This window comes from Stenella coeruleoalba (assembly GCF_951394435.1).
Source record: "Stenella coeruleoalba genome assembly, chromosome: 1".
NCBI classification, from domain to species: Eukaryota; Metazoa; Chordata; class Mammalia; order Artiodactyla; family Delphinidae; genus Stenella; species Stenella coeruleoalba.
In genome coordinates this window covers 43,772,954-43,795,927 of record NC_137169.1, presented here as the reverse complement: position 1 = coordinate 43,795,927, position 22,974 = coordinate 43,772,954, and the positions used below count along the sequence as shown (strand labels likewise).

Sequence of the window (22,974 nt, the reverse complement as noted above, 5' to 3'; positions counted from 1 at the left end):
ATACAATATATATTATATCAGTTAATTATCTCAATAGTTGTGTGAATGACTGTCAACCTAGATATGCTCTCTAGGAAGTGTTCTTGGGCTGTCTGATGGGTGCCCAGTCTGGATTAGGTATAGTCTCTGTGGCTTTATAACAAGTACCATGGACTGGTCTGTAATACAATGTTATGTAGCATTTATCTGTTTATTTGACACTTCCTCTTCTCCACAAAACTGTTAAGTTCTCTGAAGGATTTATAAATTATGCAAGTTCCAACACATAAATAGTACCCACTGGCCTTTTCCAGAAAGCAACTGTTACAAACGGATGACCAAGGAATCTGAATCTTGAAGCATTAGTTTTAAATTTTAAAGCAAATGCCCAGAATAAATGTAGACAAGACACACTTTACATAAAATTTGTAACATTTATTTAGGCCAAAAAAAAAAAAAATCCCCAAAACAAAAATCTGTATACACAACAGTAATACCTAAGTGATGTCCTGATTTAAAACACCATGATTCATGTACAGGACACTCCCATTCATCTGGCCACAGTAAGAACAGTGCCTTCAGTCCAGACAATTGACAGCCTTTGAAATGTATACACATTACACTTTCCAACGAATTTTTCATATCCTTTAAAAGGAGTTAAACTCTTCCATCAGAATTCAAGCAAAAGATAGCTTTTTCCATACTCACAAGTCAGTGAGAATTTGACAGCGGGAATTCTACAAAAGTCAGGGATTTAAAAATTTTATTCTTACAGATTATCTGAAAGTATAAATCTTGACATAACATCTTCCCATTTTTAAATGCTCTCAAGAATTTCCTGCTTTTATGAAAGTATGTCTCAGCTTTCATTAGCAAAGTAGTTTCTTGGCTTCTAAGCTGATTAAAGTAAGCTTAAAAGAAACCAATTTGCACAATTTTCCAAAATAAGTTCAAAATTAAGCACATATTATTAATGAACTACATTTATGATTTCTCATAATTTGATAAATTTGGATTTTCTAAATATTCTCGATAACCATTCTATCTAGCTATGCAGTTAGGTTGTGCTGTCCAAAGGAGCTTTGCTTCATCCAGAGAAACGAGAAATAGCATTGATTTTCTTTACCCAAAAAAAATTGGGGGAGGGGAGAAACAGGCAGAGAAAGTTCTCTCTTAGGCTATCAATCAGTTAACATAAGAATGTCTTAGGTTAAGATTTGGAAACCAAAGAATGCATAATTAGGAGTGTACATGTCACACAAAATCTATGAAATACTAAAAAAAGATAAAGCAGTTACTCATTTAAAGCACACTCAGCAAAATTTCCTATCATACCGCTATTTTCATCACTGGATGAAGTCTGGATTTGCATTATTACTTAAATAAACAGTTCGTGAGTTAATACAAAAAATGAAAAATGTGTCAATACAAAGCAAATGGTAAAATTTAAATATCCAATATCCACACAATCATCTGAAACTGCTACAATGGATTTGAGAGGGAAACCATAAGTTTGCAAACCTCTCTGTAAGCTATCTCGGAACACTACTCTGAAGCCCTAGCCATATAAAGCCCCCAAATAAGTAACATACAGATGAAACTGCCCACGTCAGCCAACAGTATGATATTGCCTTTAACTTACACCTTCAGTTTAATAATACTGTTTATCTCAAGATAAAAGTTGCACAATAACCAAATAATGTAAACAGACCATTAGAGGGCAGGAGAGGGGTGGGTTTCAACATATACAACAAAGTAAGTTTATTTTCCTGGCTACTCATGACCTCTTTTCAACCTTGGGTATTGCTGCACCTTGTTCTATGGGGGGACAGGGTGGGGTGTCAGGCATTTTAAAGCACTAAGCCAAAACCACGGTTCATTAATCGATTCTACCCTAATTTAGCACATAATGAACCATAATAAAATATGTTTTCATCAAAATGTGCTCCAAAGGTCTAGATGATGGCCCAATACTATCTTGAGCATGGCATAATTTAAAATATAGCCAAATGAAAGTGACTGGGGAGAAAAAGGGCCAACTCAAAAGGTCCCACTAGCAAGATCAACTTCCTAGGCTGGATATACAGCACTGATATTTTAAAACATGAATCCTTGATTCTTTGGAAGCTTGCAAACAAAAGATATCATGAAATTAAATTCCCATAGTTGCTTTGTGGGATTCACCTCTACCTTGGGTAATTCACTTAAATTGACTAGTGCCACTAAACGGCATTTCTGTCCAAGGGTGAGGAGCGGCAATATTTAAGGTCAATTCCTGGATCTGTGAGTCTGATATGACTTTTTTAATTCTCAACTAAGATCAGTAACCACTGAGTCCTTGGCCAGAGAGTAAATTAACCCCTTATTACTACTTGATTTGATTTATGTTCCTTTTCAACTGCAAAAGGAAAAAATGATTTTTTAGAGTATAAAGAGAACAGCAGAACTTACTTGATGGAAAGAATGAGATACCCTAATTATTTTTGCTTTAATTTCAGACTGTTCTTGTTTTACTCAATAAATTTACACATGCATCCTTATAGTTTAAAAAGTCTAATTCCATTTCCCATTTCCTTTAGTAGATCTATTTCCTTTTTCCTTTAGTATATCTAAACCTTGCTGTTGCTTGTGGACTGATGTAGTGATAATTTGCAATATCTGAGCACACCAATGATTTGAGCAATGAGTGGTTCAACCCTAGTCTAAATTGTGCTTGAAACAGCACCTCTAAGTCACTGAAGAGGTAACCCTTGAAGGCACCAAGTTCTGTTACATTCTAGTGTACAAATGCAAACGGGAGGCCTAATAGATTCTTTCTGTAGAGACAGGCCAGTTACACCTCATAATTTCAATTTTTATATATATATACATGTATATATACATATACATATATACTGTATTATAGCCAGATTCAAGACCTTATAGACAATTCAGTGCCATAATTAGATACACAATTTTAAGAGCTATCCCAGCCACAAAGGCACTAAATTTTTTATATATTTGGGATGTGCCTAATTATTTTGCTTTTAAGATTCAAAAGTATCTGGCCATTACCAGTGCTCAAAGTAGCAAATTTCAATTTCAATATATTTGAGTCTTCATCTATCAACAAGTTATTCTGAGTAATGAAGGGATTTATTGTTTTCCATACATTTTTAGCCATTTTTGAAAACAATTCATAAAGACAAAAACCTAGGATTAGCCTAGAAGGAACATGTACTTTTGTCTTGAATAGGATACAATAGAAACTTGAAGCCAAACTTCTCAAATAGGCTTTTCCTTAACTACACAAGCTAGAAGACCTAGAAATGCTCTACATAGCTAGCGACTCCAAGCTTTTGTAGGCCATCCTATTTTCTACATTTTGCCTTAGATATTTAAAACCCAGAAAAAGGGGGAAATTTTTAAAAGAATTTTCCATTTCCTCTGAAATAGAAATAATCTGTGAAAATTTATCTCACACCTATAAACATTCCTTAAACTGGTTAAGCCAGAATTAACCCATAATTTAATATGGTTTTTAATGATTCTAAATATCTATTTTCATTTAGTTTAAGTTTTCACTCCTGTGAAGGAGTACCAAATAATTCAAGTATGACTACTGTGATAGTGGTATGAAATGTGTATGTCAAAAATATTATCAGCATACTAATAAGCCAGCTCCTTTCTAAATAAAAATGCTTCTGAATAATCACCATGATTTTAAACGTATTATTTAAAATCTCTATTGAAAACATTTTGGCCATATATGAAAAAGATGCAGTCATCTAAGACTGTAGGTTAACTTTATTCACAAACTAAAATTTAAGGTGGATACTCTGGTTTCTCTTCAGATCGTATAAATCCTTTGCCTTTTTTTTTTGTTTAATGAAAAATAACTCTCTTGGTGACTTGCTGCCTCCCAACTGCCATTATTGACAACTGATTCTTTACTGTAACAACTCTCTTAAAGGAAAGGCAACTGTCTAAAAAATAACCCATCACAAAATATTTCCTTTTATGCACTGCAACTAGAATCATTACATTTAACAATAGTCTAATTCTTCTTGTTTACTTTTGGCAGTGAGATGTGGATATCCTTCCCCAACATGAAAATATTAAGATACATGTAGTCTGAAACAAAAGAAAATTAACTTCTCATGGCAAAATCTACTGTTGTTAATTGTATTTTAAGTGAGCAGGTAATACCATGTGTAGTCTCTATTCCACTGAACAAAATGACTTTGAAATAGAGGGAAAAGGATGGTCTGTTTGAGGAAGAGACGATTTTTGTAAAATTCACATTTTCACAACAATATGACATAAAGAAATTCAGACAGTTAATCTTTAATGCAGAATGCTGTAATATTTTAAACTGTGGTGTTTGGGGAAATATTTCTAGAGAGTAACCAGCAGTCTGTGTAGGAAGCAGCAGCCCATGCCTCCAGGAATAAATATGAAGAACAAGCTACTGCGCAATGCCTCAGGAGAGGTGGGCCCCAGAAGATTAGCCAGTCCCAGTTTAAAAACTATATACCACAAGAGCAGACCTTTTCCCAGTTCCTAAACTCTATTTTCCCTTAGTAGTTCTTCTTTTTAATATATTTTCTGCCAGCCATCCGAGCACCAGCCAGTGAGTAGCTTTCACAAGGAGAGGACTCAGATTTCCATTCTTTCACACTAAGAAGGACATCTTATAAAAGATACACAGACAGAGAATAAAGGCATTTTATACAGAAGCAATATAAAATTTACAACTGAAGCAGTGCCAGAAATCAGGTTAACAGCTTATCTGAAGCTGCAAATTGACGGAAGGGACTTTAAGATCAGAAAAGTCTGGCCTAAGGGTCCGTGCAAACTTCCTCATAAAACTGTAGAATTTTAAGCACAAGTAAGTTCAAACACTGAAGGATGTGGAAATTTTCCTAAAAGGCAATGATCAAGGAAGAGACTCTTCTCATCTGATAAGTTAAAAATCACAAGACAAATCAGAGACTGTTCACATGGGCAGTACTGTACATTATCAATCCCATATTCACTTTATGACTCTTGTTGTAGAAACCCCCAAAACATCAGAGAGGGTAAGATATTCCAAGTGAACCTATCACAAAAAGAATTTCTGTGATTCAATTATCCAATTACCTATAGCTATCAATTTAGTCTGGCCTGGGGCTGCTTTTTACAGGGAGGTGGTCTTCCATGGCGTACAATGTGTTTCTCTAAGCTGTCCAGGATGGCCACAGCAATCTGTTGGACATGAGGATCAGTCTGTTCATGTTCTTTGATGTTGTATAAATGCTGCAATCCTCCTTCCTCAATCAGCATGCTGCAATACCTTGAGGCTGAAAGAAAACAGGAGAAAGAGCTTTCCTTAAAAAACTTAATTTGTTTTTTTGTGGAATAATTTTTATTTTTTTGCTTAAATTTAAGCTGTTTTGTTATTGCTCACTAACATAAGTTAGAGTTTGAAAAACATCTGTGTAATGATGTTATGCCTACACTAAAAGGCCCACACATAGATCATAGATAATACACATACCATTATATATATATTATATATAAAATATATAAAAATCATAACCATAAGACATAGACAATCTTCTTTGACCCCCAAATCATGAGTAAGATGGGTACTGTTACACTTTTATGCATTTCCTATGTTAAAAAAAAAATGTAGGGCTTCCCTTGGGGCGCAGTGGTTAAGAATCCGCCGGCCAATGCAGCGGACACAGGTTCGAACCCTGGTCCAGGAAGATCCCACATGCCGCGGAGCAACTAAGCCCGCGCACCACAACTACTGAGCCTGTGCTCTAGAGCCCGTGAGCCACAACTACTGAGCCCACTCGCCTAGTGCCTGTGCTCTGCAACAAGAGAAGCCACCACAACGAGAAGCCCGTGCACCGCAATGAAGAGTAGCCCCCACTCGCTGCAACTAGAGAAAGCCTGCATGCAGCAACGAAGACTAAACGCAGCCAAAAATAAATAAATAAATAAATATTTAATAGCAGTCATATTGTACATGCAGTATTCATTATTTTTAAATATTTTTTTCCTTTTGCCTTTTTTTACACATGCCTTTTAAAGTTTTTTTTTAGTTTTAGTCATATTTATTTAGTCATATATAAACATTATAAAGTTTATTTTTTTAGTTTTAGTCATAAAGTCTAATTTACACACAATAAAACACACCTAATTTAATCTATAGTTTTATGAGTTTTGCCAAACGTATACACTTGTATAACCACCAACACAATCAGGATATGGAATATTTTCAACAACTAAAGTTTCCTTGTGCACCTTTGAAGTCAATCTCCCCTGCACCCCTCATCCCAGGTAACCACTGTTCTAATTTCTGTGATATAGACTTTTGCTTACAACTTCATATAAATGGACAGCATGTAACTTTTTGTGTCTGTCTACTTTTGCTCAGCATGATGTTTTCGAGATGTTTCCAAGTTGTTACCTGTATGTAATCTTTTTTTGTTGTTCTAAGCTGAGAAGTATTCCACTGCATTGAATACGTCACATGTTTTTGATGTTATTGTACTGATGGACATTTGTTGGATGTTCTCTCTCCCTGAGCATTTCATTACAATGACTAAAAATGCTATAATCATTCTTTCACAAGTTTTTTGGGAACTTTTCATTTCCTGGATCTTGAGAAAATACCTAAAATGATGGGCAAATGCTAAATGTATGTTTATTTTTATTTTTTTATTTTATTCTTGATTTTTATTTTATTTTTTTATACAGCAGGTTCTTATTAGTTGTCAATTTTATACACATCAGTGTATACATGTCAATCCCAATCTCCCAATTCATCGCACACCCATCCCCCACCACCACCACTTTCCCCCCTTGGTGTCCACACATTTGTTCTCTACATCTGTGTCTCAATTTCTGCCCTCCAAACCGGTTCATCTGTACCATTTTTCTGGGTTCCACACATATGCATTAATACACGATATTTGTTTTTCTCCTTCTGACTTACTTCACTCCGTATGACAGTCTCTAGATCCATCCATAAATGTATGTTTAACTTTATAAGAAATCACCAAATTGTTTTCTGAAATGGTTGTATAATTTTTCATTCCCATCAGCAATGAATGAGAAAGTTGCTTCATGTCCTCATCAACACTTGTCATTGTCCACCTTTTTGATTATAGGCAGCCTTCCTAGCAGGTGTAAAGTGGCTTACACCTCACTGTGGCTTTAATTTATATTTTCTAATAACTAATGATGCTGAACTTTTTTTTGGCCATCATGACAGTATCTTTATTTTTTAAATTTTATTTATTTATTTTTTTGGCAACGCCCTGTGGCATGCGGGATCTTAAGTCCCCCGACCAGGGATCAGACCTGTGCCCCGTGCAGGGGAAGCATGGAGTCTTAACCACTGGACCACCAGGGAAGTTCTGAACTTCTTTTAATGCTTATTGGCCATTTGTATGTTTTCTTTGAAGATCCTTTGCCAATTTTTAAACTGGGTTATTTTCTTTTTTACTATTGTGTTTATATATTCTGAAAACAAATCTCTCATCAGGTATATAATTTGCAAATATTTTCAACCATTCTGGGAGTCGTCTTTTCACTTTCTTGATGGTGTCCTTTAAAGCACAAAAGTTTTAAAATTTTTTATTAAATCCAATTAGACTAGTTTTCTTTTGTCACATGCTTTTGGTGTCCTATATAAGAAATCACTGCTTAATCCAACATCATAAAGAGTTATACCTATGCTTTCTTTTAAAAGTTTTATATGCTTATGCATATGTAAATGTAGTTCTTATACTTAGGCCTGTAATCCATTTTTGAGTTAATTTTTGTATATGGTATGAGGTAAGGGTCAAAGTTCTTTCTTTTACATGTGCCTACTCAGTTTTCCCAGCACCATTTCTTTAAAAACCTGTTCTTTCCCCACTGAATTGTCTTGGCACCCTTGTTAAAAATCAATTAACCATAGATGCTTGGTTATTTTTGGACTCTCAATTCTATTGCACTGATCTATACAACTATCCTAATGAAGTTAGGCATCTTTTCACGTGCTTATTTGTCATCTGTAAATCTTTGGTGAAAAGTCTGTTCAACTCTTTTGTCCATTTTCTTGTATTCTTTTCTTATCATTAGGTTTTGAGAGTACATGGTATATTTTGATCACAAACGCTTTATCAGACATGTGATTTGAAAATTTTGACCCAGTATGTGCACTGACTTTTCATTTTCTTGATAATGTCTTTCAAAAAGCTGAAATCCTTAAGTTTGATTTGTTCATGTCCAATTTAGCAGGTTTTTCTTTTTCTTTTTTTTGCTGCTCCGTGTGGCTTGAGGGATCTTAGTTCCCCAACCAGGGATTGAACCCGCGTGCCCTACAGTGGAAGTGTGTAGTCTTAACCACTGGACTGCCAGGGAAGTCCCTAGTTTTTTCTTTTGTAGATCATACTTTTGTGCATATTTCAGAATTTGATCTCAACAGATGCAGAAAAAGCTTTCGACAAAATTCAACACCCATTTATGACAAAAACCCTCCAGAAAGTAGGCATAGAGGGAACTTACCTCAACATAACAAAGGCCATATATTACAAACCCACAGCCAACATCATTCTCAATGGTAATAAACTGAAACCATTTCCACTAAGATCAGGAAGAAGACAAGGTTGCCCACTCTCACCATTATTACTCAACATAGTTTTGGAAGTTTTAGCCACAGCAATCAGAGAAGAAAAAGAAATAACAGGAATCCAAATCAGAAAAGAAGAAGTAAAACTGTCACTGTTTGCACATGACATGATACTATACATAGAGAATCCTAAACATGCTACCAGAAAACTACTAGAGCTAATCAATGAATTTGGTAAAGCAGCAGGATACAAAATTAATGCACAGAAATCTCTTGCATTCCTATACACTAATGATGAAAAATCTGAAAGAGAAATTAAGGAAACACTCCCATTTACCATTGCAACAAAAAGAATAAAATACCTAGGAATAAACCTACCTAAGGAGACAAAAGACCTGTATACAGAAAACTATAAGACACTGATGAAAGAAATTAAAGATGACACAAACAGATGGAGAGATATACCATGTTCTTGGATTGGAAGAATCAACATTGTGAAAATGACTCTACTACCCAAAGCATTCTACAGATTCAATGCAATCCCTATCAAACTACCAATGACATTTTTCATAGAACTAGAACAAAAATTTTCACAATTTGTATAGAAACACAAAAGACCCCGAATAGCCAAAGCAATCCTGAGAAAGAAAAACAGAGCTGGAGGAATCAGGCTCCTGAACTTCAGACTATACTGCAAAGCCACAGTAATCAAGACACTATGGTACTGGCACAAAAACAGAAATATAGATCAATGGAACAGGATAGAAAGCCCAGAGAGAAACCCACACACCTATGGTCACCTTATCTTTGATAAAGGAGGCAAGGATATACAATGGAGAAAAGACAGTCTCTTCAATAAGTGGTGCTGGGAAAACTGGACAGCTACATGTAAAAGAATGAAACTAGAACACTCCCTAACACCATACACAAAAATAAACTCAAAATGGATTAAAGACATAAATGTAAGGCCAGATACTATAAAACTCTTAGAGTAAAACATAGGCAGAACACTCTAAGACACAAATTACAGCAAGATCCTTTTTGATCCACCTCCTAGAGAAATGGAAGTAAAAACAAAAAAAAACAAATGGGACCTAATGAAACTTAAAAGCTTTTCACAGCAAAGGAAACCATAAACAAGACGAAAAGACAACCCTCAGAATGGGAGAAAACATTTGCAAACAAAGCAACTGACAAAGGGTTAATCTCCAAAATATACCAGCAGCTCATGCAGCTCAGTATCAAAAAAAAAAAAAAAACCCAATCCAGAAATGGGCGGAAGATCTAAATAGACATTTCTCCAAAGAAGATATACAGATTGCCAACAAACACATGAAAGGATGCTCAACATCACTAATCATTAGAGAAATGCAAATCAAAACTACAATGAGGGGGCTTCCCTGGTGGCGCAGTGGTTTAGAGTCCGCCTGCTGATGCAGGGGACACGGGTTCGTGCCCTGGTCCTGGAAGATCCCACATGCCGCAGAGCGGCTGGGCCCGTGAGCCATGGCCGCTGAGCCTGTGCATCTGGAGCCTGTGCTCCACAACAGGAGAGGCCACAGTAGTGAGAGGCCCGCGTACTGCAAAAAAACAAAAAACAAAAAAAAAACTACAATGAGGTATCACCTCCCACCAGTCAGAATGGCCATCATCAAAAAATCTACAAACAGTAAATGCTGGAAAGGGTGTGGAGTAAAGGGAACCCTCTTGCACTGTTGGTGGCAATGTAAATTGATATAGCCACTATGGAGAACAGTATGGAGGTTCCTTAAAAAACTAAAATTAGAACTACCTTACGACCCAGCAATCCCACTACTGGGCATGTGCCCTGAGAAAATCATAATTCAAAAAGAGTCATGTACCACAATGCTCACTGCAGCTCTATTTATAATAGCCAGGACATGGAAGCAACCTAAATGTCCATCGACAGATGAATGGATAAAGAAGATGTGGCACATATATACAATGGAATATTACTCAGCCATAAAAAGAAATGAAACTGAGTTATTTGTAGTGAGGGGGATGGACCCAGAGACTGTTATACAGAGCGAAGTAAGTCAGAAAGAAAAACAAATACCGTATGCTAAGACATATATATGGAATCTAAAAAAAAAAAAAGTGGTTCTGAATAACCTAGGGGCAGGACAGGATAAAGACGCAGACATAGAGAATGGACTTGAGGACATGGGGAGGGGGAAGGGTAAGCTGGGACGAAGTGAGAGAGTGGCACGGACATATATACACTACCAAATGTAAAAAAGATAGCTAGTGGGAAGCAGCTGCATAGCACAGGGATATCAGCTCCATGCTTTGTGCCATGTCCATCTAGAGGGGTGAGATAGGTAGGTTAGGAGGGAGACGCAAGAGGGAGGAGATATAGGGATATATGTATATCTATAGCTGACTCACTTTGTTATACAGCAGAAACTAACACACCATTGTAAAGCAATTATACTCCAATACAGATGTTAAAAAAAAAAAATCTGCTTAAGACAAGGTTACAAATATTTTGTCACATTTTCTTGTAGAAACTTTTAATAGTTTTTGGTTTCATATTTAGACTTATGATCCATTAAGAGTTAAATTTTTAAAAATTAATTATTTATTTTGTCTGTGCCAGGTCTTAGGTGTGGCATGTAGGATCTTTGTTGTGGAATGAGGGATCTTTAGTTGTGGCATGTGGGCTTCTTAGTTGTGGTGTGTGGACTCTTAGTTGCAGCATGCATGCAGGATCTAGTTCTCCAACCAGGGACCAAACCTGGGCCCCCTGCACTGGGAGCTTGGAGTCTCAGCCAATGGATCACCAGGGAAGCCCCAAGAGTTAATTTTTTTATACAAAGTATGAATCAAAGTTCTTTTTTTTTTGCAGATAGAGATACACTTGATGCAGTACTGTTTGTTGCAAAGACTCTTATTTCTCTATTGAATTGCTTTGAACTTATATCAAAAACTAACTAACCAGGGGCTTCCCTGGTGGCACAGTGGTTGAGAGTCCGCCTGCTGATGCAGGGGACACGGGTTTGTGCCCTGGTCCGGGAAGATCCCACATGCTGCAGAGCGGCTGGGCCCATGAGCCATGGCCACTAGGCCTGCACATCCGGAGCCTGCGCTCCGCAACGGGAGAGACCACGACAGTGAGAGGCCCGTGTACCGCCTAAAAAAAAAAAAAAAAAAAAAGCCAAAGTGTACAGAGAAAAAAAAAACAAAAAACCCTAACTAACCATATGTGTATAGGTCTGTTTCTGTACTCTCTATTCTGGTCCTTTGAACATTCTTTGTTTATGCTTATGCCTGGACTTCCAATTGGTGCCTGAAGTGAGGGCACTTTTGTGGGACTGAGACCTTAACTTGTGGAATCTGACACTATCTCGAGGTAAATAGTGTCAGAATTGAACTAAATTTGTAGGACACCCAGTCAGTGTCGGCTGAGAAATGGAGAACTTTTAGGTGGGATGTGGAAAATACACATATCAGAATTGGTGTCAGAAGTGGGATTTGCTATCCTGGTCCTGGCTTATGGAAACATGTGGTTAGGGAACAGAAAGGATAAAAAGGTGAGGGATAAGGAACCTCTGGTTTTTGGGTGGCTACTCCATGATGTGGAGTAGCAGCTGTGCTGCCATCAGTTACTAACAGTAAAAGTTACCAATGGAATTTATTTTTTTATTTATTTATGTTTTTAAGAGTTTTGTTAAATGTTTTTTTATTTTTTTAATTTAATTTTATTTTTTTGCGGTACGGGGGCCTCTCCCGTTGCGGAGCACAGGCTCCGGACGTGCAGGCCCAGCGGCCATGGCTCACGGGCCCAGCCGCTCCACGGCATGTGGGATCTTCCCGGACCGGGGCACGAACCTGTGTCCCTGCATCGGCAGGTGGACTCTCAACCACTGCACCACCAGGGAAGCCCAATGTTTGTTTTTTTTAAAAAAAAATATTTATTAGGCTGTGCTGGGTCTTAGTTGCAGCAGGCATGCCCCTTAGTTGCGGCATGCAAACTCCCAGTTGCAGCATGCATGTGGGATCTAGTTGCCCAACCAGGGATCAAACCCGGGCCCCCTGCACTGGGAGCACGGAGTCTCAACCACTGCGCCACCAGGGAAGTCCCAACCAATGGAATTTAGAGATGACTCCAAACCTGACCTTCAATTGTTTTATCTAATCAAGGCAAAGATTGACAAAAGGCCAGGATTCCTTGGCTTGACTCCTTACTGGGGACTTAAAGCCTTTTGCACAAGAGTGGGTAACTTAGGAAGTGGAGAAGTTCCTGGTGAAGTCCTGATATGGGCTACAATTAGAGAGTTTAAAAAAAAAAATGTAAGGATTGACAGGATTATGAAAGTTGGGAGTGTTTTTTTAAAAAATATTTATTTATTTATTTGGCTGTATGGAGTTTTAGTTGCGGCCCACAGGCTCTAGAGCCTTTGGGCTTAGTTGCCCTGAGGCATGTGGGATCTTAGTTTCCCAACCAGGGACCGAACCCACATCCCCTGCATTGGTAGGCAGATACTCAACCACTGGATCACCAGGGAAGTCCTGAAAACTGGAATGTTTAAACAGACTTTATGTAAAGAAGTTGTGTCTCCTTTGCCTCAATATTTTATGGAAATGAGTATTATGTCTGGCTGGGGAACACTCTCCTACCTAGTAGTGTAAGACCAAAATCTGTGGATGGTTACAGTTAGGAATATAAGGGTTAAAAGAATTAAGGTAAAAGTTTGTAGGAGAATTGGTATGGTTGAACAGACTTTATGTGAAGTGGTTACATTTCTTTTACCTGATGGTATTATGAGAATGAACATTTTATTGACTGGGAAATGTTTCCACTACCTAACATCATAAAACAGAAAGCATGTAAATCTACCTTTCAAGCAATGTTAATTGGGCATGCTAAATGGGAACCAGTAAGGTTGCCCAAGCCAATGCAATGTAGAATAGAAGCTGGAGTGCTGGTAGGGACAAATTCTCTGTGCCATAGCCCTATGTGAAGGACTGACTGGGGTTTATGGCAAAAGCCTGTGAGTGCCTACCAGAGATGATTACTGGGACTTTGGACTTGAGAATTTCCATTTGAGGGGCATTTACTACCTTGCTATTTGACATTAATTGAAGCTACCCTCATGACTGAAGGACAAAAAATGATCTGCAAACCTGAAATACCCAAGACGTTTTGAGTGATGTCAGAGAAACACTCTAATGGGGATGGCAGTGCCCAGAAGAGTTCCATGATAAAACAGAATTCGTTTATACAGGATCGTGCTACCTGGAGAATGCAAGGAGATACTCATGAGCAGGGAGCCTCTTTCTCCCTAGTCAGTCCCTAGGACTGACTTTGGAACTGCACAAGGAGCTGCCAGATTGTATAGTCACTTGGACAGTGCCCTATAAACAGCTCGCCAACAACCAACAAACAGCTGCTTGGTTTGTGGATAGCAGTTCCAAGGTAAACAGACAACATCCTGTTTGGAAGGCCACCATTCTGATTGAAATAGGTAAAACCAAAACAGCTCTGTGGACTGAACTGCATGCTGTTTTCCCATCCTTTCCCAAGGATGAAATACTGAATAGTGGTAAAACCCTCTGTTTGGGTTTTTTCATGGGCAGTGGCCAATGGTCTAGCCGTGTAGGTGGATACAAGGGCAATGGAAACCTGGTCATTAAGGCAGGACATATCTGTGCCCATCAGAAGAACTCTCTTCCATGTTCAGAAGCTGACTGGAACTGACAAGCAGATATCCCAATGTGCTTGCTTGAGGTGGCCACCTGAGTCCATGAGATGAGTGGATACGGAGGAACTGCAGCAATGCAGAAATGGACTGAATCTAGACATATTCCTCTTGCATTTTAAGGCACAAAGCGCCAGAGTCAAGGAAAACGTTTTCTATCCCTACAATGTCCAACAATGGGCAGAGAGATATCCTCCTCAGAGTAATAGTTCGATACAGAATCGGAAAGGGCAATTAAAACATTAGTTATCTAAAATCGGAGATGGGAGGGAGGGGGGAGATACAGGCCTGAAGGGCTAGCTTTCACACCTTCACGAGTATATGTATGCTCACACTCAATATGAGTGGAGCTAAAAGAATGTCCCCACTAGGGACTTCCCTGGTGGAGCAGTGGATAAGACTTTGCACTTCCAATGCAGGGGGCACGGGTTTGATCCCTGGTCAGGGAACTAGGTCCTACATGCATGCCACAACTAAGAGTTTGCATGCCACAACTAAGGAGCCCACATGCTGCAACCAAGGATCTGATGAGCTGCAATTAAGACCCAGCACAACTAGATAGATAGATAGATAGAATGTCCCCACTAGATATTCTCCTGTTTTTCTGGGGAACCTGGGGAAGAGGGAGTGGGAAAGGATGTTGATATGATTATATAATTCTTGCTAAGGGAGGATACTGGTATAATGACTATACTTTTTTCTTCTTCTTCCCCATATCACAACGTTTTTTAATTCCCCTACCTGGTGCAGTGGTCACAGAACCAAGGCTGCAACTACAAATGCTGGAAGCAGGAATGATTCCTAAGCAAGAAATTGTAACTATGTTGTAAACTCTTTTTGTCAGGATTCCCAAGGGCCTAATGGGTTGGGTTATGCCTTAACTCCATCTGGCAAAATTGGGAATAACACTGAATGCAACTATATTGCCTCCTGGTAAAAACAGCCCGCTAGTTCTGCACCTATGTAATCTTACCCTATCTGAATGACAGCGGACTGAGGGGGAGACACTTGCTAGACTAGTATTGCTGTTGGCAATCTAGACCAACAGTGGTCAAAATTAATGTCCCTTCCAAAGGTGGAAAAGTTTGAGTGTACATAAAGAGAAGGAGGATCAGGAGCTGAGGGTACAGGAATGAATAAACAGGCTATGTAATAAGAGAAATTCAATATGACATTAACACATCAAAAAAGGCTCAGAGCGGGGCCTCCCTGGTGGCGCAGTGGTTGAGAGTCCGCCTGCCGATGCAGGGGACACGGGTTCGTGACCCGGTCCGGGAGGATCCCACATGCCGCGGAGCGGCTGGGCCTGCGCGTCCGGAGCCTGTGCTCTGCAGTGGGAGGGGCCACAGCAGTGAGAGGCCCGCGTAACGCAAAAAAAAAAAAAAGTCTCAGATCAAGAGATGATATTATTTCTTAGTTAAAGAGCAATATATGGCTTCACCCTAAGACCACTTCTGCTTTTGGAGCCTTACAAAATCTACTGGAAGCCTGCAAACCTCAGTGGCCTTGCCCTGGGAGACATCCCACTCTGTCACCTCATTACCGTACGTCAAAAGGGGATCCTTATGAATGACAAAAGACACTCCTATCACTCAGGAAATTATAAAGGTTTGAGGAGTTCTGTGCTAGGAACCAGGAACAAAGACCAAATATAGTTCTTATTGTATCTTCTGGTCTTTGATGACAGATCCCTTAAAACAAAATGACTGTAACAGTTAACAGATACTAGCACATTACTAGAGTCCCATTCAGTCATTAATAATTAGTCCAGTTTATCATATGAAAATGTCTCTCAGGGCAAGGAAGCATTCACCACGTTGGTGAATGCACTCACATGCCTGGATGATGGGACAGCCTAGTTCCATGGGGACAGAAGCTCCTGTGCTCAGAATCCTTCAGAACCCTGCCCTATGTATCTCTTAACCTGGCTGCTCATCTGCATCCTTTATAATAAACCGGTAAATATAATTAAATGTTTCTCTGAGTTCTGTGAGCTGCTCTAGAAAATTAATTGAACCAGAGGAGGGTGGGTCGTGGGAACCTCAGATCTGCAGCTAGTCAGTCAGAAGCACAGGTAACAACATAAACTTGGGATTGGCATCTGAAGTGGGGACAGCAGTGTTGTGGGATTGAGCCCTTAACCTGTGGGATCTGACACTATCTCCAGGGAGACAGTGTCAGAATTGAGTTAAATTTGTTGGACACCCAGTCAATGTCTGCTGAGAATTACAGAACTGCTTGATGAGGTATGGAAAAAACACACATTTGGAGCCACAAAACACCTGTCTTGATTACTGTAGCTCTACAGTATGTCTTGAAGTCAGGTAGTGTAACTCCAATTTTGTTCTTCGTTTTTCTAAGTTGTTTCAATATTCTAGGTCCTTTGCATTTCTGTATGAATTTTAGAATCAGCCTGTGAATTTCTCTTCTGCTAAGACTGCTAAGATTTTGACTGGGACTATATAAATCTACAATACATTTGGAGAGAATTGCCATTTTAACAATAGTAAGTCTTCCAACTCATAAGTGCCGTCCTTCTATTTGGTTAGGCCTTCCCTAACGTCTCTCAGCAATGCCTTTGTTTTTCTCAGTGTACAGGTCTTGTACATCTTTGTCAGATATATCCCTAAGTATTTCATAGTTTTTGGTAAAACTGTAAATGTCATTTTTTCATTTATACTGGTTGCAGCTAGTATAAAGAAATGCATCTGATTTGTGTATATTGATCTTTTATCCTGGAACCTTGCTAAACTCACTTATTAAGTCTAGTTGCCCTCTTGTAGATTTCATGGGATTTTTCTACATAGATATCATGTCACCTGTGAATAAAAACAGTTTTCCTTCATTCTTTCCAATCTGGATGCCTTCTGTTTCTTTCCTGATCACACTGGACAGAACCTTCATTACAATGTTCAATAGCAGTGAGGTTGGACATCCTTGCCTTGTTCCTGATCTTAGAGGGGAAACAGTCACATTTAATTTTTCACTATTAATTTTGATGTTAGCTGTAGGATATCCTTAGATGCTCTTTCTGCATCTACTGAGATGATCAGATTGTTTTTCTTTCCTGGTCTGGTAATAGGATGAAACACATTGACTTTCAAATGTTAAACCAACTTTGCATTCCTGGAATAACCTCCTTGGTCCTTTTTATATACTGTTGGGTCCATTTGTTAAAAAATTTTTAAGAATTTCCTCATCTATGCTCATGAGAGATATTGTTCAGTAATTTTCTTTTCTTATGTCTTTGCCTGGTATTGATATCACGATAATTCTGGTGTTCTTGCTTTCTAATTTTTTTTTAAACCAGCTTTCTTTCAGTTTGGATATTTTCTATTGCTGTGTATTCAATTTCACTGACCTTTTCTCATTTGTATCTACTCTTAAGCTCACCCAAATATTTTTCATGTCAAATTTTTATTTTTTTCCTCCTCTTAATTTCATGTTTTCTTTAAAATCTTGGATCATATCTATAAAAAAAGTTTGAAATTTTTTCCTGCTAATTCCATCATCACTACCATTTCTGGGTCTGTTTCAATTGTCTAATTTTTCCCCTGGTTATGGGTCATATTTTTCTGCTTCATCTTTCACCTAGCAACTCTTACCATATAACTAAACATGTTGTTGAGTGTATAAATTTTGTTGTCTTTTTTAACAGAGTGCTTAGTTTTTCTCTGACAGACAGTTTACTTGCAGAGCAGCTTGATCATTTTAAGACTTGCTTTTAAGCTTCACAGGGTTGCCTTAGAGAAACCTTTAATTTAGGGCTAGTTTAATCTTTTCTGGCATCTGTAGTGAATGTCCTGGGTATTAAGTTCTTTCCACTGTTTGGAATTCAAATATTTTCTAACCTGTGTAAGCTCCATGTGTTGTTCAGTTAGAAGCTCCTTGGTATTTGTTCTTTTTCAGGCCTCAGGAAGTCTCACCCTAGGCATGCACAGCCTAAGACTCAAGAAACTCCTATGAAGATTTCTGAAGTTCTTTCTTAGAACAGTGTAAGTCTCATTCGCCACTGTCATTGATTTCTAATATTGCCAAGCTCATTCTGAAAGTATAAATTTAGTTCATAACTTAAGATTCTCTTTACACTGTATTTTTAAAAGTCTGTGTCCTTAAAAATCAAACACAATTTAGAAATGGCTTTCCTGTGCAAGGAGAATTTCACTTGAAAAAGAAAAACACAGTTCTCTTTTTGGTACATACGATTCTTGCTGCAGACATGCTGCATGGCCCAAACTGCCCATAGCTGGACTCCTGGTGTTGTGAAACAGCCAAGTAATGGGAAAAATGGATTAAAGGACCTAAACGTTCAAAGAAAAGAATAAAAGTTACATCCTGTACTTAGTGTCATTTTCTAAAGCAATGATTCCTGAGCTTTTTGCTACAGAAATTTCATCCTGCTATTTTTAAACTATATAATATAAATGAGCTTCTGTAGAACATCTTTTCTTTGTCTTAGCCATTTGATAAACAAGTATATTCAGACAAAAGTCTTGGTACAGAAGATGGAAGGAAATCAGAACAACATATTTTTTCTCAAAAGCACCTGTTGGTCTTGAAGATACACATTTGAAGAATTGCAGACTTTGGTTTGGAAACTTAGATAAGGAGAAGTTAGTTGATAGCTAACCAGAACAACACCATGACGGAGCTCTAGAATTAGCCTTTCTATTTCTACAAGTCTTCTGCCCAAAAATGTACAGAACATAAGTGGGAATCAAAAGTGTTGGCAGCATCAGCATTTATAAAGTAGACAACAAAATAAATTGCAATAATAATATTTATGCAGCAATCTGGAATACTTCTGGTATATTAGTAACTTATCTACCAAGTCACCTGTCATAAACAGAGTTAGAATCTAGTATGCCCTTCAGTAAATTATTATAAACTGTTTCCCTGAACAAATCAGGTGCTATTTCTAGTTCTCTAAATGTGTTCTCGTTTTAGACCTCCTTGCATTAATACTCTACCTAAAATCTTCTGTCTCTACTTAATTATCTCTCAAAACTCAGCTCACAACCTACTTCCTCTGGAAGCTTTTTACCATTTTCCAGTGCACGTTCAGAGCATTCTATGTACATAACTAGCATAGGAGTGAATTATTTCTGATTTACATTTGGTTTCCATCACTAGGCTGTAAAGTTCTTGTACGGAGGCACCATATCTTACTCGTCTTTGAATTTCAAGAGCACAGAACAAGACCTTGGCACCTGTTTTCAATAAATGTAGAATGAAGGAAGGACTGATGAATGACAGGTAGCAAAATAAATTAAAAATACTTTATTTTAAAGCCAGTACGAAGATAGATGCCAAAGGGTAAAATCTACATCTAATAGGAATGACCTCTACACAAGCAAAATGACTAGGTTACTGGCTTAATATTAATTATCTTGCTAGTTACCTGTATGCTACCATCTCACACTCTGGAGTTGGCCATTTCAAAATTGCTGAATGCTGAAAGACACAAAGCACACAAGAAAGGGTTACAATATTTATTTAGCATTGCATTTCGAGGATTTGACAGTTTAACCATTATGAATGTTGTTTGTATGCTTCCAAAAAACACCAAATTACCCTACCAGATCATCCAGAAGAGAATTCCTCTGGCTACGACTCAATGTCCAAGCTTGTTCTCCTCTAGATATTAAGTGGGCAATAATCCCAGCTGCAAAGTAACTGACTTCCACTTCAACACTATGTAGAAGGCTACTGATGTGGTCTATAAAATCCTTCCACATTAATTCAGAATGCAATTCTTGTACTTCAGCTATATTGTTCTGGAAAAAAAAGAAGATATAAAAATTAAAATAATATGTATAATAAATGGCTAAATGACACTGCAACGATTTAAATATGTATGGACAAAAGCGAATATTGTCGCTATGTTAGCACAGTGGGATTACAGGTGATTTTATTCCTCTTCTCCCCAAACAATAAAATAATAAAGAAACAGTAGCGAGTTCTGTTTCAGGTAAAACAGTAAACTAGATAACCTAAAAATTTCCTGCTATAAAATATCTAGAAGTGCTGAGTAAAAACAGGCAAACAAACTTTATATATGTAACTTTTTTTGTGGGACAAAATGTAAATAGGGAATCAAACAAGAGCATAACAGGCTATCACAGGCCTGCAGGGGCAAGAGAACTGGGTTTTAATAGACATGCAAGGGCAAAAGTAAGGTCCAGAGATTGGAACTAATACAAGGCAAGAACTTTCAAAGGATTATACCTCAGTAAAAGAGTGGATTGACATAGATACATAAAAAAGAAGTAATCTGGGCTCTGGCCAGTTTAGATTGTGCTTGATCTTCTCCAAAACGATCTAAGATTCAACTTATCTCACTACTCTGAAGATTAATCATCATTCTTTTTTTTAAAATTATTTAATTTATTTATTTCTGGCTGCGTCAGGTTTTAGTACAGCATGCAGGATCTTCGTTGAGGCATGCGGGATTTTTCATTGTGGCGTACGGGCTCTTTGTTGCGGCGCCTAGGTATCTCTCTCTAGTTCTGGTGAGTGGGCTCAGTAGTTGCAGTGCACGGGCTCTCTAGTTGTGGCACGCAGGCTCTGTAGCTGTGGTGTGCAGGCTCCAGAGTGCGTGGGCTCTGTAGTTTGCAGCACGTGGGCTCTCTCATTGAGGTACGCGAGCTCAGTAGTTGTGGCGCATGGGCTTAGTTGTCCCATGGCATGTGGGATCCTAGTTCCCCAATCAGGGATCGAACCTGTATCCCATGCACTGGAAGGCAGATTCTAAACCACTGGACCACCAGGGAAGTCCCTAATCCTCATTCTTAAAACTTCATTTGATCTACTATGAAATCATAATTCTCTTCCTAACACATTGATTCCATTTCCTAGGAACCAAAAACCCTGGCCTTTTCGTTGGTAAGAAACTATTCACTCCCTAGCTTGTCATTCTATAACAAATGAAAATGAAAGCTACCGTGTCCAAATGTATTCTCTGTAACGACTAACAAGTTTTCTTTTCCAATCATGGAAGAGTGAGGATGGAAGAGACAAGTTAACTTTACTCACTACATGAATGTGTATAATCCTGTACCTTTCCATCAACATTAGTGATAAATCAATGTCTCCTATGCCCCTCTCTAATCTCACATATTCAAACAAGAAAAGGAATTTCACATTTTTAAAAAATTAATTAATTTATCTATTTTTGGCTGTGTTGGGTCTTCGCTGCTGCGTGCGGGTTTTCTCTAGTTGCGGTGACCGGGGGCTACTCTTCGTTGTGGTGCTCAGGCTTCTCATTGTGGTGGCTTCTCTTGTTGCGGAGCATGGGCTCTAGGCACGCGGGCTTCAGTAGTTGTGGCTCGCGGGCTCTAGAGCACAGGTTCAGTAGTTGTGGTGCATGGGCTTAGTTGCTCTGCGGCATGTGGGATCTTCCCGGACCAAGGATTGAACCTGTGTCCCCTGCATTGGCAGGCAGATTCTTATCCACTGCACCACCAGGGAAGCGCTCACATTCATTTTTTATACTCTTCCCTATTTATGTTTTTTAACACAGCATGTATCATTTTATAGTGACAAGAAAAGGAAAGATAGATATGCCTTTTAAAATAAACAAATTAAAAAAAGATAGTCCTCTGTCTCCTTCAAGCTTGGGGAAGCTTGATAGAAAGAAATATAAAGACCCTCTGAGAAGGACACACCTTGTACTCAAAGCCCCACAGATGGTGATAAATTACAATTCACAATGAAAACAATCCATAATGAGTGAAATCATCAAATACAGTAGAAAATTAGACTCTCCCAAGAACCTCGTGTAATATAAGATAGTACCTGATTTTAAAAAGTTAAACACACACACATACACATACACACGAAAATGCAAAAGACAACACCATTAAAACAAAAAACAACAGATAAGGAAAGATTTGGAATAGAGCATCAAAAGAATTATGGCCATTCTTTCTTGCCATAAACAAGTTGCTGGAAAATCAGACAAAATATATGAGAGAACTGTTTTCAGACGGCAGACAACTAGCTATACAGGAATGTGATCCCTGAGAGAAGATATTCAAATGGGGCAGTTTCTAGATTGCTACGCATATAAGGGGAACCTAAAGAGGTGGCAGTTTTGCTGAGTTGAGGAGACAGAGATCAGTCTTCAGGGTGGCCAAGGCAGCAAAAATTTGTAGAACAGAGCAATGTAGAGGAAAAAGTTCCAGAGAAAGAGAAAGAGAGGAAAGACATCTGCAGAGGGATCCCCTAAAATCTTTGGCTGAGTACTGATACGGAGTGAAACTCCATAAGGCCAGGGAAAGAACCACCAGAAAGCAGTATGTGAACAAATCCCAAAGTCACGCAGGGTTAGGAATAATTCACATTCTCACCAGCCAGAGTGAAGAGATCTCATAATAAACAAAACATTTGATAGTAGTGGGGTAACTAGGATAAAGTAGTAGGGTAAAGGTTGATCTGAAGCCACTTTAACAAAGCAAATATAGGCATACCTTGGAGATATTGTGGCTTTGATTTCAGACAACCACAATAAAGCAAATATTGCAATCACGTGAGCCACCCAAATTTCTTGGTTTCCAGTGCATAGAAAGTTATGTTTATACTATATTGTAGTCTATTAAGTGTGCAAAAGCATAACGTCTTTAAAAAAAATGTAAATATCTTAATTAAAAAATATTTATTGCTAAAAAATTCTAACCA

General features: G+C 38.3%; 1 protein-coding gene across 4 annotated transcripts in view; it reads right to left on the bottom strand.

Moving 5' to 3' along the window:
* Window positions 1-312: 312 nt before the first annotated feature.
* ZYG11B (zyg-11 family member B, cell cycle regulator) overlaps window positions 313-22,974 on the bottom strand; it is a 79,995-nt gene continuing 57,333 nt past the window's right edge. For all 4 annotated transcript variants that reach the window (XM_079933766.1, XM_079933768.1, XM_079933767.1 and 1 more), the window contains 4 exons: window positions 19,875-20,072; window positions 19,697-19,749; window positions 18,499-18,596; window positions 313-5,300 (listed from right to left, as the gene is read on the bottom strand). In XM_079933766.1, the coding sequence (XP_079789892.1) occupies window positions 5,110-5,300; window positions 18,499-18,596; window positions 19,697-19,749; window positions 19,875-20,072 (540 nt within the window). In that variant the 3' untranslated portion in view covers window positions 313-5,109. The remainder of the gene's footprint in view (window positions 5,301-18,498; window positions 18,597-19,696; window positions 19,750-19,874; window positions 20,073-22,974) is intronic.